At 45.6% G+C, this 14,447-nt stretch overlaps 1 protein-coding gene across 9 annotated transcripts; it reads left to right on the top strand.

Moving 5' to 3' along the window:
* Positions 1–130: 130 nt before the first annotated feature.
* Positions 131–13,925, top strand: LOC118512593 (ubiquitin carboxyl-terminal hydrolase CYLD). 9 transcript variants are annotated; one of them, XM_036057241.1, is made up of 10 exons: positions 131–300; positions 3,068–4,049; positions 5,089–6,394; positions 8,190–8,640; positions 8,729–8,928; positions 9,016–9,170; positions 9,245–9,463; positions 9,525–9,759; positions 9,825–10,160; positions 10,243–10,919. In XM_036057241.1, exons 2-10 carry the CDS (start codon positions 3,411–3,413, stop codon positions 10,434–10,436), a joined length of 3,735 nt encoding a protein of 1,244 aa, XP_035913134.1. In that variant the 5' UTR covers positions 131–300; positions 3,068–3,410; the 3' UTR covers positions 10,437–10,919. The 9 variants fall into 9 exon arrangements, with proteins under 9 accessions (XP_035913134.1, XP_035913130.1, XP_035913133.1 ...); XM_036057237.1 differs by lacking the exon at positions 131–300 and adding an exon at positions 307–713 and having other exon boundaries at positions 10,243–13,925; XM_036057240.1 differs by lacking the exon at positions 131–300 and adding an exon at positions 307–501.
* The last annotated feature ends 522 nt before the right edge of the window (positions 13,926–14,447 follow it).

Below are 14,447 nucleotides of genomic sequence, written 5' to 3'. Positions count from 1 at the left end.
TCAAACAGTCAGCGTTTGACAGCCAGAAGAATAACAAACAGTTCTGCTTGTGAATTGCTGCAGAAACACGTCGCGTAAGCTGATTTCGATCGTAATTTTAGTGTACTTTTATAAGAATAGTGTAAAATTTACATTTTAAAGGCAAACATAACCTCTCTGCGTGCAGAGAAACAGTGTAGCTGCAGTAAAAACAACAGTGTGTGAGCGGGCAAGCAGCAGCACCGTCCCTAACCGTGCGAGAGAGAGAAAGCGAATCCCCGAGCAAGTGAAAAACAACCTCAGCCAGAGCGCAGCGAAACGGTAAATGTCATTCGCTTGTCATTCCGCGCACCAGCAACAACCAAACACAGCCACTCTCGTACGTGAGTGTGGAAGGAAAAGTTGTGATCATGATGTTTTCTTTTCCCTCAAACCCAGAACAACCTGCGGGAAAACTAGTGCTGTGACGTGTGCGTGTGTGTGTTTGTGCAGTGTGGTGGGCATGTTTTGCAGAAAACGAAAGTAATTCGGTACGTTGCCGTTTGCACACATTTGGTGTGTGTGTGTGTGTGTTCCCCGGGAAGGTTGCAGAATTCTGCAGTCACGCAGTACCGTCCACCTTCACACGCGATAATTAAGGGACATGGTGGTGCTGCGTGTGGTCGTCGTCGTTACGTGAATTTTAGTAGTCGTGCAAACAGCAGCAACCTATGGGATAAAAAGTGCAATACAAGGTGTGCATCGATTGCGTGTCTGTCTGTGTATGTGTGTGCTAATATAGAGCAATAGAAGGGCTGACGGCTGCCAAAGGAATTGGGAAAGGGCTGCCGTACACTTCCTGTGTTGTTGTTTTCACAATCATCATCGCCATCCAGCAGCAGCCGCAGCAGTAGTGTCCCTCTGTGACCGCGAGTTCCGGTGGCTGGAAGCGCACCTATCCTCCTCCACCCGCGCACGCACACATCCACAAGGGAACGAAAATTTTCCTCCAATTTGGTGGTGGACAAATCGTGCTGCAAATGTACCTATTGTTTCTGCCCACCGTGTACTTTTGTCTAAATCTTAAATCTCTTTCCATTGCATGCCTTCTTTCCTTGCCATTCCAAATAACGATCGATAGCTACTATAGTTAGAGCTGTGTTTGTTTAGTTTCTTATTAGAGGACGGAGTTTTGGTGGAGGAAGCAAAGCCAGGTGGCATTACGTGTACGTGGTTCCGGTGGAAAACATCCCCCCTCGATACACATGAGGGAAGCACACAATATATGTAGGGAACGGTGCCAAAAATGGACAACGGAGCAAACTCTCGTATTGATTCCTTATTTATAGGCACCATATACAAGAAAGCTTCATATGGTGACTCTGCCAACCGCGAAGGCACTTTCAAAGATGATAGGGAGGAAAGTCGATAGGGGCTCAAACCACCCAACTAATCCAAGTGTTGCTTTGTTGCATGTCCCCAGTAGTAGAAGTTGGTATAACCGGTAGTGGTCACACTTTTCACAATCTTAGTAACCTTTGGTAAATGGCAGAAGAGACAGAATGTGTTCGTGTGTATGTGTGTCGTGTTTTGATTGCACGTGCTGTAGCGAGAGTTGTTGTCTTTTGTTTTTCTTCCTAGTTAATTTTTTTATGAATTTCGATATTTCGAAAAGGATAATTTTCCGCGATAATTTTCCCATTTGCTCATTGTGCGACAATTTTCTCGGAACGATTTTCCTTTGTTTTTCCCATTCATCGATGCGGAAAACGGTTCGCCCAACTAAAACATGGCCCGAATGACCTTCATGACCGCGGCGCGCGCGTTCATTCAATCCGCGCTGATGATGTCGCAATACACGCGCATTGTCACACATCTGTGTCAAGTTCTCCGTCTCATCCCATCACTCCCTCCCATTCTCCCCCTTCAGCCTATAAACATTGGGTTGTTTTTGCGTGAGTCATCTTGTGTGGCGGTGTACATAGAGGTAGAAGAGTTTGAGTAAAAAAAAACCCCGCCTCCTCCAACGCGGTTGACAGCGCTCCGCGGTTCCAAGATGCGAGGACACGATAACGTAAAGCGGTTCGGTGTGTAAAAATTGCGGAAACGTAGTGAGACAAAGGGGTAATCTTATCCACAGAGAGCAAAGTACTGGCGCGAGTGAGTAAGAGAAGGCAAACCAGACATACACAACAGGCTACTGTGTGCGTATATTTGTTGAGGTTTTAGTCTTCTAAGTTATCTACGAAGGTTTATTGGCTGGTGCCTACAGCTGTAAGTAGCACAGTTTTAAACTATTTTTTATAAAAATACTTTACCACGCGACAACGCCGGTTCAGAGGTCTTGATCTAATTAATAGGTGTAATATAGTTGGTTCAATGGATAGAAACGGACAGGCGGCTCACGGAATTTGTAACACGAGCCAGTATCTAAGCTTTCACAAGGGTTACTTTGATAATACCCTACCTACACTGTCGTTACAACGTGACCGATTGCAGGGGTTTGCAAGACAGATTTTTTTCTCAATTAGAACTTTTACGATAATGTGAAGTGGATTTCTTTTTTTTATTGTGCATATGCATGAATGGGCAAGAGTTGTTTACTTATTTTTGTATACAGCTGAATAATACTTTAAAGTGTTCTTAAAGTTAGATGTTTCTAAAACTGTTACGTTTCGTTATAACTGCTGAAGTGCTAAACGACAGATTATCATACGAGGTTTGTTCCAAAGGAACAAATTTCTATTTTGAACTCACGAGTTTACGAGTTTGTTCTAGTAAGCCCCTGCGCAAAAGACCTCAACAAATTATACAGCAAAATGCGGTTCTGTCCCGTAGGCGAAGGAAAATTAATCCCACTTGGAATCCATCCAAGTGAGATCCACTAACGGGGGGTGCCCTAGCCTGTTAGTCACGGAATCGTTATCGTCTGGCGTGAGTGTGTTTATGTTTAGCAATCGTTTCCCGGCTAGAATTGAAGCATAAGTCCTCTGTCTGATTACGGTCAAGGGTATTGGATGATTTGTTCCTACTTCTAAACGTTCTGCATTTGTTTGTCACGTTCATGCATTGCATTTTATTTAATATATGTTTATTATTATTATTTCAGATCGTTGTTCATAGATCTTTCTCTTAAGCTGACTGTGTATGCTGTGTTTTTCGTTGCTTGATAAATAATTGATGTATACTGGATGCCATTATCAGCGTCAGCAAAAGTGTAGCTTTGTGCAATGGAGTACGGCCGAAAACAATTACAACTATAGCAATGAGGTATAGTAAACTCGGCTGTTTTAATATCGTAAGGCATCGGATGTGAAGGCGGTGACGCATGTGAAAACCGCAACATTCCCAGCAACATTCCTCTTAAAACAAGAAGGGGATGATCGTATCGATCGCTACTAATCATCTGTGATACACCGATACGGATTGAAAGTGAGCTAAGCCAAAACAAAATGTCGGGTGGTAACATCTACGCCATCAGCACGGAGCGGTTCCGGGCGAAGGTGGTGAACGTTCCGCTTACGCTGGGCGGCACTAGTACGGGCGGTGGAGGAAGTGGCAGTAGCAGTAGCAGTCTTATGTCTGGTAGTGATGCGGCCGCTACCAGTTCGCCAATTACCGCCGGTCCAACGGATTCGCTAGCGATCGATGATCGGATCGACATCGAGCCCGGTATGACACTACAGATCGTCGAACAACCGTCGAGCAAGATCGCTCTGATCAAGATAAAAGATTTTTACGGCACGACAACGAACAACCGGGGCGGTGGTGGCGGTCCGTCGGGTACGGTGAACAGTGCGCCACCGACCAACCCGTACGAAAATCGAATATTCCAGTGCCAAGCGGCAAACCTGCAGCGTATCCCTTCGGACATTTGGCCATACCTTATCGCGATACTGGATCCTCAGGAACGGTGCGAATTTGCGAAACGACCCAAACTGTTTGGTTCGGTGAAGCTGCTCCGTACCGGCGACATTGTGATGGTTTCGTGGCTGGCCAAGAATCGGCACATAACATACGATTGCATTATACGTTACGTGGGACCGGTACCGAAAATCGGACCCGGTTACTACTTTGGACTCGAGCTACTGGTAAAGCGTTTCTCCTTCACATTCATGTTTAAGTTTATCGTTTAATAACACACTATTAACACACATGCATCACACACACACACACACACACCCACACACCTGCTCACTACTAATTCACCTAAGCTCGTCCCACTTTTATCCCACTTACTACTTACACACACACATACACATATATCACGTACACAGGCACACGTTTTATCATGTTTATGTTTTTGTTGGTTTCTATATTGCACCGCAAAATTTGAAGGATGTATCTCCTCCCCTCGTTGTAAACAACTCCAAAAAATACTATGACAAAATTGTGTTAGGCAGCACGTTACAGCAAGTGCGAGAGCCAGGAAAAATGTAAACAAAAAAATTGTACCAAAAAACAAAACAAAATCCGTAACATGCATCCGGTCCCTTTTTAAACCAAACAACATCCCAGACCATTTAACATCGGCATTAACAGGTAACACAGACATGAGAGAATAGAGCGTGAAATTAGTGAACTCCTCCTAGTAGACTTTCTTTCAGTTTGTTTTTCTGATCTGATCCTTTCGTGTTATGCTTTGTACTACAATTTGTAGGATTTTATGCGTTGGAATCGAGCGTTAAAACATTATTTTCTTCACATTAAATTTTTAAGAATAATTTACAAAAAATAATACAGCAATTGTTTTGACACTTGATTCCGATCTGTAAAACCCTGCATTGTTTGCGTTTTATCAAATTGGGTTTGTTTACTTGTAAATAGCATTAGCACTGTTTGTATTACTTTGTTACTATTCTTCTAATACTACCTTAGTCCGTACGATTGGCTTGAATTGGCATGGAATTGGCTTGATTTGGCGTTGGAAGCTGTTGTATTTGCTGAAGTGTGATACATTAAATTGAAAATTTAATTAAAAAATTAACACAGTCACACAGTCTGTGTCGATTTTTTTAAATTCTTTTGTAATATTTAAAGCTTTATAATTACTACAAGCCCCGGTTTTAATGACGCCTTGTCTTTCTCTTTTGTTTCATGTTCCGCTCTTCTTTTACCTTTTAAATGCAGAACTTAGAAAATGGTGAATCACCCCAGAAAGATGACATCGATTTTGTGTCCGACTACATGAACTGTGAGCCCCGGCTAGCTTTAATCGTAGCAGCAAATTGGATCAAATTCCCCGAGCACGAGTCTGCCGGCAAGCAGCATCACCATAAGCGTAATCTGCTGGACAGCTTGGTGTGCGGTGCAAGAGACCTAAACAATCGCCTATCGCGACGTACCGGCGGCGGCAAACATTCGTCGGACGACGCGTCCGGTAAAGGTGGTGGTGCCGTGCGCGGTGGGAAGATCATCAACGGTGAATATCCACCGTACGCCCGATCGTACACGCCCGATCTGACGAGCAGCAGTGCGGGCGGAGGCTCGAACCGAAAGTCGACCGACATCGGGACGCTGTACGATAGTTTCAGCTGTCTGCAGATGGACCCGGCCGGTACGAAGGCGATGCACCACAAGAAAATTGCTGCCTCCATTTCCAGCCCGAATCTGTCGAAGCAAGATAGTAGCAGTAGCACGGGAAGTTCCGGTCGGTACGTAAACAGCCATCCGATGGATAGCTACGGGGATGAGTATCACCGGTTTGTGGAGCACAGTCAACACCAGCATCACCACCATCATCATCTGGCGGATGACGCGTACCGCAGCTCGGGACGAAGCTCACAGAACAGCTCCAACAATAGTACGCTAAAGCATTCCAAGGCGCGGTCGGGCAAGGTGGCCCGATCGTCCGGATCGAACTCGTCCGTAAACAGTGCCGGTGGTGGTGGTGGCTATCATTCCGTAAGCAAGCAAAGCACCATCCTTAGCTTGCCCGATCGCGATGTGGTGGTGATCGATTCGAACGAGATCGATGAAGCGATCAAGAGTGCGAGTGATGTGATCGTGGTCGATCCACCGCCCGTACTGAGCCCTACCGACAACAGGGAGGTGGAGTTGATGGATCTGTTGGGAAGTAGTAGCTGGCCGGCGGAAGCTGGTGAAGTGGCTGCGATACTGTCGGGCAACAGTAGTGATAAGAAGACGCAAACACCGTCGTTAGCGTCGACCGGGTTGGCATATGGGAACGGTTTGGCCGTGGGAACAGGATACAACACCAGCGGTAGCACTAGCAGCAATAGTACGGCCAACAGTAGCAACCACAGCTATCACAGTCACAATGGAACAGCGGGACGGTACGAACGGAACAAATCCCTTAATCCGCTTGCACACATCGGAAACCCGAAACCGGTGGAAACGCTATCGGCTGGATCGCGTAAGCTAAGGACGGGGACCGATACAAAACCGACCACGGTGGACGTAGCTACAATGACGAGTAAGTATCAGTTTTATCCATTCTTTTAACGTTTACTTAAAGCAATTTTAAAATTGGAGGGGTATTTGCTCAATAAGAATATGTTAATGAGCGCTTACACGTATCAGACAGTCCTGGAGTGTCAAACATGAGGCAGATTCTTGATGCATAATTCTAAAAAGACTTATAATGTATCTATTGATACAGTGAAGAAAATCCTGGAAAAGATCTTGGACACCGTTGATTGGAAATTAATTACCGAACGGTGAAAGTGCTCGAATTTTCAAATCCCCTTAACACCCGTGCGTCCAAACTTTAGGCCCACCCTGTTCAAGCGAATTACTCACGAATGTTACTGCTGCACTAACATTCTTCTACTACACGCGGTGATGTCGGCGAAAATTCATCTCCACGAGAGCGCAATCCGTTCGCCCAACCGTAAACAGAACGCGCGCGCACTTCCGCGAGAGAATATTGCCGGCACGATGTCTTCTTAAAAATAGAACTCGTCATCAGCGCAGTCTGTTGTTGCTGCTTGGTTTGCTTGGGTGCGCGTTGTTCCACTTATAATTTCGGTAATCGGCAGCAGCAGCCGCCGCCGTCTGTCGCAGTTTGGTTAAAGATTCGCTTTAGATACCATCACCTCTCGAAGGATTAGCCTCGTGCGTTACGAATTGAACAAGTGCAGGCGGATTTTACCTGCCGGACAAGACACACGTTCGGGGTGCATCGTTTCACAAAGCTCACCACGGATTTTGGGCGACGTGTGAAATCATGCGACCGACTGCAGGTTCACGTGTTTTTTACTGTGTTTCATGCGTGTACTCCATGTAATGTTTCGATCGTACCTATTTAACACGTGAATGATGCTAATGTTGGTGGTGTAACAACTGTGTGGCTAAATCTGGCGTTGCGGGTAAATTCTTAGTGTCGTGTCGAATAGAAAGAACCGCAGACAAAGAGGCGAAAGGGTCGTTTTCGTTGGAGCCATTGTTTGGTTCATCCGATATCATGCATCGTCCCGTTGCGAACGATCCTTAACTCTAAAATAGCTCATCCGTCCGCAGAAGACGCTCCCCAAATTTACTTCAGCCAGCGCACGAATAGTTCGGGGAGAGTCTTGTGATTCGCGCGACACGCTGCGATGCGAGGTGTAATGTGTTGCAAATTGGGTCGATCGTAACTTGATCGTAGTTTTCTTTGTTGTGTACGGATCGAGAATTGTCCTCGGAAAAGGAAAGTTTGCAGTCGTGTATTGATCGTTGGTAAATTCAGTACTAGCGCACACGGTAAAGATGCTACCGGACACGTACGATAAGGATTCGTTCGATGGCATTCCACTGACCGTGTTAGAGCATTTCGATTGGGAAGATGAACCGGAAACGGAACACCGATTGGCAAGCGACGTAGAGGAAGGTTTGTTTTGTGTGTGTGTGTGAAAAAAGTGTGTGGAATGCTCTTACGCTTGTTTTGTGCAGACCAACAACAAAAAGTATTTCGACGCTATCTAGATTATTTTTCCTAAAATGACAGCTTCTAACAAATTTGTTGACAAGTTTGACACCCCTGATGCATCTGACATTCTCTAACCCGAATCTAGTATGCATTGATGAGTAACATTTCGTAATTGAAAACCGTGTTAGTGGCTTAAAATTTGAAGTTTTTCCAACAAATCCGATGAGTGCACAGAAAATAATGATCTCCGCTACCACCGGACGGCGCACAAGCCTATTCCGGTTCATTCTCCTTTGCCTGCTGTCGCTGCTCGGCAAAGTGATGCATTCCATTGCTGACGTTGTGTTCCCCCTTATCGCAGAGCTAAACGATGCGACTGCTGCATCCCATCATGGCGGAGGCTACACCACAGCGAACGGCGTTGGACTGGCGGCGGCGGCGGCGGTAGGATCGAATGGCAACGACAGCACAACGCCGACGGTCTCGAACGGTTTGCTACCTCGCATCGGTTCCATATCGCCCGAATCGGACACCGGAGGACCACCGCCCGTATCGCCACTCCAGGAACTACCGAACGATCCGTCACTCGGCGTTGGTTCCATGGTGGAGGTAACGCTGGATGCGTTCGAAGCACCCGCGGCAACGCCAGCATCGACGGACCCACTGCTGTACGGTGTTATACGCTGGATTGGACCGCTGCCAACGGCGGGCAGCGGAAGCACCCATCGGAAGGTGATGGTTGGTGTGGAGCTCGAAGACGAACCGATCGATCCGACGCTTGAAACCACCAACGGAACCCACAACGGTGTGAGGTAATTTGTAATGCAAATCGTTAGGCACTGCGGACAGCGCTAAATCAGCAAACGCCGTAACGTATGTTTCTCGGCCAACCCGGCACAGGTTATTCCGATGTCCTGCAAATCGTGCAATATTTGTGCATACGAGCCAGTGCAGCCGAGACAGAAGGTTCCAGGACATACCGCCCATGTCACCGTGCACCTCCAGAACGACGCAAGCTTCATCGACCGGCAGCAAAACCGATACCACCATGTTCGGGAAGGTGGACTGTCCGGTAGTGAAGGGAAGGATGCCTCCGTTGAGTAAGTGTGTTTGACACAGCGACACATTTCCCCCCTCTCTTAAGAACGTTCCTTTCTAATGCCTTTTCCACATTTTGGGTTTTGCAGAAATTCTAAAGCTGGAAGAATTGGAAGAAATTTGTGGAAAGTTCAAGGGTATCCAGGGTCATCACAACTCCTGCTATCTGGACGCTACGCTCTTTGCGATGTTCACCTTCACCAGCGTGTTCGATTCGTTGCTGTTCCGGCCTAAAGAACCTGAGGTACGCATATAATCGTTTTCGACCGAATTCCTTTTCCCGATGTTCATATTTTGCCTCCCCCCTTTACGTTCCAGGACAATCCCCAGTATGAGGAGGTACAAAGAGTGCTGCTGGAAGAGATCGTTAATCCGCTGCGTAAGAATCACTTCGTGCGGGCGGATCGCGTGCTGAAGCTGCGCCAGCTGCTCGATCGGCTAAGCTCCGTTACGGGGCTCATGAGCGAGGAGAAGGATCCGGAAGAGTTTCTCAACAGCCTGCTGGCACAGATTCTTCGGGCTGATCCCTTTCTGAAGGTAAGAAGCGAGCAGCATCAACAAGTGGGAAATTAGCTTACGAAACTGCTCTTTACTGTAGCTAAGCTCCGGACTGGACACGTTCTACTACCAGCTGTTTGTGGAAAAGGACGAACGTTTAAATTTGCCCTCGGTACAGCAGCTGTTCGAGCAGAGCTTTTTGGCCTCCAACATAAAGCTGAAGGAGGTGCCGTCCTGTTTGATCATCCAGATGCCACGGTTCGGGAAGAACTTTAAGATGTATCCACGCATCCTACCGTCGCAGGTGCTGGACGTTACGGATATCATTGAGGATTGTAAGTGGCGAAGGGGCTATCTGTTGGAGAACAACCTTTCATGAACTTAACGTTCCATTTCACAGCTCCGCGTCAGTGTTGGGTCTGCGGGAAGCTCGCGGAATACGAGTGTCGCGAATGTTTCGGCAAAATGCAGTGCGAAGGTCTGGAGGGGACGGCCATCTGCAAGAGCTGCATCGACAGCGTGCATCATCACAGCAAGCGGCTAAACCATAAACCGGTCCCACTGTCGGTGCCGCAAGATTTCATCCCGATGGCTCCCCACTGCGAAGTGCCTCGGCTGTACATGGAGCTGTTTGCGGTCGTGTGCATCGAAACGTCCCATTACGTAGCGTTCGTGAAGGCGGCCTCCGGGCAGGATGCGCCCTGGTGTTTCTTTGACTCGATGGCCGATCGTAATGGTAAATTGTTGTTTTGCTTGCAACGGTTAAATTGTTGTCAGTTCGTTATCTCTCCGGTTGTTTCTCTTCCCGCTTACAACAGGCGAGCAGAATGGGTACAATATTCCAAAAATGGTTCCAGTGCCGGATCTGCCCCGTTGGCTAACGGAGGAGGGTTCGCGCGCGCTCAACGAGGAAGCGGTCAACGATAAAATGTTACCTGAGCATGCCAAGCGATTGCTGTGCGATGCGTACATGTGCATGTACCAAAGCACCGACGTCATGATGTACCGATAAATGGTCGGCTTTGGATGATGGTCAAACAACCACTTTTATACAACAATTCAAACATTCAAAAACTCGCCGAAAGAAGCCGTTGGACCAACAAAGGGAAGCGTGGAAATTGGAGCGCGAAAGTGCGAATGTTGAAATGAAAAAAAAAAGGTTCGTTGTATGCTTGTTGAACGTTTTCCTTTGGAAGACACACTTACTAAACACACACACACACAAATGCAAAGGCTACCTATTTCCATCGAACACTACCTAGAATGTACTACTGTTTTTTCTGCTAGAAACGTTGATGAAGCGCGGTCGGAAATATTAGCCTAGAATTGTTTAAAGCTCAGTGCAAACAGTTGCGAACAAATTGCGTACCACTGCATGCTAGCGATGCGCAGAGGAATTAGTAAGAAAAATCCCCAACTTAGATGACAAACAAAAGGCAAAAGAATCTAAAGAGAACTTATACTTATACATCCTATACATATATGAGAGGCGGTGCAAAAAAAAGGTAGTGAAAGAACGAAAGAAATGAAGTAATATATATATGTATACTATATTATATATATATATATTTATACATTATACACAAGTAGGAAAAACAACAAACAAAAACAATTGGCAATCGGACGTGTTATGGTGGAACCTGCATGGCTTCAGCAGAGATATAATACCTATTATACTTTAGAAGTATAGCGACGTAATGACGACGAAACTGGGGAAAAGCTATATCTACACTATACTGCGAGAGAGAGAGAGAGAGAGAGAGAGAGAGAGAGAGAAATGGCCGGGTTATAAGTTTAATTTAACGAATAAACACAACAAATGACAAATACATAGAGCTATTGCAAAATACTGCTGCGGTACCGGAAATATATCTTAGGACACACACACACACACACATTTCTAAACCAGGAGTGTGTGAGTAAAGTTTTGCAATAATAGAGATGTAATGAAGAGGCGACCGACGGAAGTTTTCCTGCATGGCTGTTCAGTTGGGAATCAGTGGTCGGCAACTATTAGTAGCGAACATTTCACAAAGCAAAGAAAAGGGAGGAAAGAAAATTTATGAAGGAATTAAAATTGTCGTGTCTAGTGTTTTGCTGCACGAATGCTAGTATGATCAACAACTGAACTCTACTTATAAGTGAATAATCACACAGGATCACTCGCTCCGCTTGACAGCTGGCCTGTCGTCAGCGAGCGTGGTGATGCCCTCGGAGCTTTCATCGTCTGTGTGTGTGTGTGCGTGTCCGCCGTAGAATAGATCGTACAAACTATCGCTTCCTTGTTGCTTGATCCTCCGAAGCTTAGATCGGGGGTGGTTCTGAATTCTTCTTTCACCGAACTCGTAGCTTATCCTCTTCCTTCGAACTCTGGACTCTAGTTTTAACGAACCAAAAGAGATTTGTTGTATTTTTTAAACATTTTTTTTCCCCAGTTTCCGATAGTTGCAATGAAGATCTATATAGAAATAGGGATTTAGGCATTGGAATGAGAAGCAACTGATGTCTCTTCTCTGATGGGTGGGATTAATTAGCAGTTGTTTGCAACCGAGTTCCTCAAGCATGACGAACCAATTGGGTGAAGGTGCAAACCGGTGCGATCGAAGCTCGCGCTGCTGGTCCATGTTGTCGAACCTGAATGTCTATAGACATTTTGATGAGCGGCCACGAATGTTGTCTGAGGTTCATCAAGGCTTTCAAAAACCTCTTTGGAACGTCGAGATCTCTTGGACGATCCGCCACTATATATCGTTTGTTCAGGATTTCATCTGGAATACCTGAAGATTATTGGGGATTACTCGCTTAAATTGATTTTAGGAGGTCAAGGTTGCAGGGTTTTCCTAGACTGGTTTTGACAGGATTCTCTAAAAAAATCTATTTGACATCTATTTGACAGAGGTACAGAGTTCGACACTTAAGGTTTTTTTTCTGACCAAGGTCCAGGACTCTTGACAAACGGCTACGAATTAAGTTTAAGTATCGTTCAACTTTTTACTTGATTCATTTTTAAATGGACAATTTGTACGTTTGAAAAGTCAAAAGGTCCGAACATCTAGCGTACAACGCAAAAGTAGAGTAGCTTTTAATTCTAAAAAGAAGAAAAAAAGAGAAAATCGATGTAGAAAAGCAAGCAATTTAATGCCATTTAAGGCGCCGCTTCTTAATTGTTTTTTTGTTTTTCTGATAGATCCGGAGATATCATGTTGGCGTACATGTTGTGTGTGGTTGAATGTGTAACGCCTGGCAACACGCTATATGTAACGATTCTTTTCCCTTTCATTTGGTCGGTCTGTAGCAACAGCAAGCTTTGAATGTTTTGGAAAGCTTCATGAGTATGGTATTTTGTGGAATGGAAATGATCGCGGCGAAGTGATTAATCATTGTGTTTCATGTTGAAGCGAAGACACCTCCTGGATACCTGAAAAAAGTTAAAATTGTACGAAGAACGAAGAGGAAGAGTGATGAAAAAGAGAAACAAAACACACATAAAACAAGCAAACTATTTAACAATGTTTAGAGAAACACACTACTACACCTTAACTTCTTCTTCAACTACTACTACTTCATCGCTCATCGCTCTCTACTCCCTAGGCTCATTCTACTGTAGTAGACAAACGGAAAACATCAATTTAGCAAACGATTTCGGTTTCTCTCGAGGTTTTCAAAGCCGACTACGACCGGGGTAAAAACTCTAGAAGCTGGTGTTGTGAAACGTACGCGAAAGTGTCTTGTTTGTTGCGCGGATGCGGTTATTAACGGTTCTCGCTCGCTAACGTAGTAGGCGGCGCCCCAGTTTTACACAGTTTTGATGCCGATCAGGATTTGTTGAGTGACGAAGGAGAAGCGAGCACACGGGACAGACACAACTCTTATGCGCTTATGATAATGATATCGTTGATTCCGTTACCGGGGACGGCGACGAACGAAAGAAGTACAACAAAAACGGTAGAAACCACAACAATATGCAATAGCTGGGCTGTTACAGTACTACTCGTACGCATTACATATACTCCTCCTCTACACGCATACGGCGAAGCCTAGTATCTAATTATATACGCTAACTAAACACACACACACACACGCTCACTACTTATCCTTACTAGGACCCTTTTTCTTATTGCTACTACCCTCTTTGGAGATACCTGACAAACGGAATGGGCATGATGTCCGAAGTTTTGGAGAGAAAAAAAAATAGAATCCGCTCTTAAAGCAACCACCACACAGTAAACCTCCCAACAACTCGCTTGTGTGTCCTGTAGAACCGGCCGGTGATAAGCGTAGAAAGCAAAGCTACACCACACACAACTACTTACGGCTGATGTTCTCTTAACACAGTAGGCAGCGAACGACTGGAAGACGTCGTTGTATGATGGCTTTCCCATAGTGCAGGACATAGTAGTAGTGCAAAAATCACTGTTAGCAATTGAGGACAGCGGGAAAAAAACGACAACTAATGGCCAAAAACATAATGCAAAATGGAAATAAAATAAATGCTGACATATAAAAATTGAGTTTACTAACAAATGGGCATTAGTGGTAGAATTTGGGTATGTAGTAACCAGCAATACAAGTCCACCATCGCATAGGGATGCTGAACCTTACCTTCCCAAGCGAGTTCTCCACACGGAGAAGTTTCTGTGGCACCAATCCAATATTCCGGCCTTTGTGGAAGACTCCATCCCAACATAAGTCTACCACTTTAAGACTTTACGTCCAATGCCTTTCTCGTAATATGACCAGCTCACCGGTGTCCGTCCGTCTAATTCGATATTACTTACCTAATTACTTCGAGGTCTTTGACGGGGCTCCAACAATTCTCGAAACCGCTTAAGATCTAGCGTCGTCGTCGCAGCCACGCAATTACTTGATTAATAGAAACACTTCACGGACTGGGGTCCGGTGTCGTTCTCGTGACATGACCAGCCCACCGGAGCCTGGCGAGTCTAGTTCGTCCTTCCACACATACGGGGGAAAAACCCCCTTCTGCCCATTTTTCTCTCGAACCTGGCTAACAGGGTTCCGG

Source organism: Anopheles stephensi, chromosome 3 (genome assembly GCF_013141755.1).
Source record: "Anopheles stephensi strain Indian chromosome 3, UCI_ANSTEP_V1.0, whole genome shotgun sequence".
Lineage (NCBI taxonomy): Eukaryota > Metazoa > Arthropoda > Insecta > Diptera > Culicidae > Anopheles > Anopheles stephensi.
This window is presented reverse-complemented; position numbering and strand designations above follow the sequence as displayed.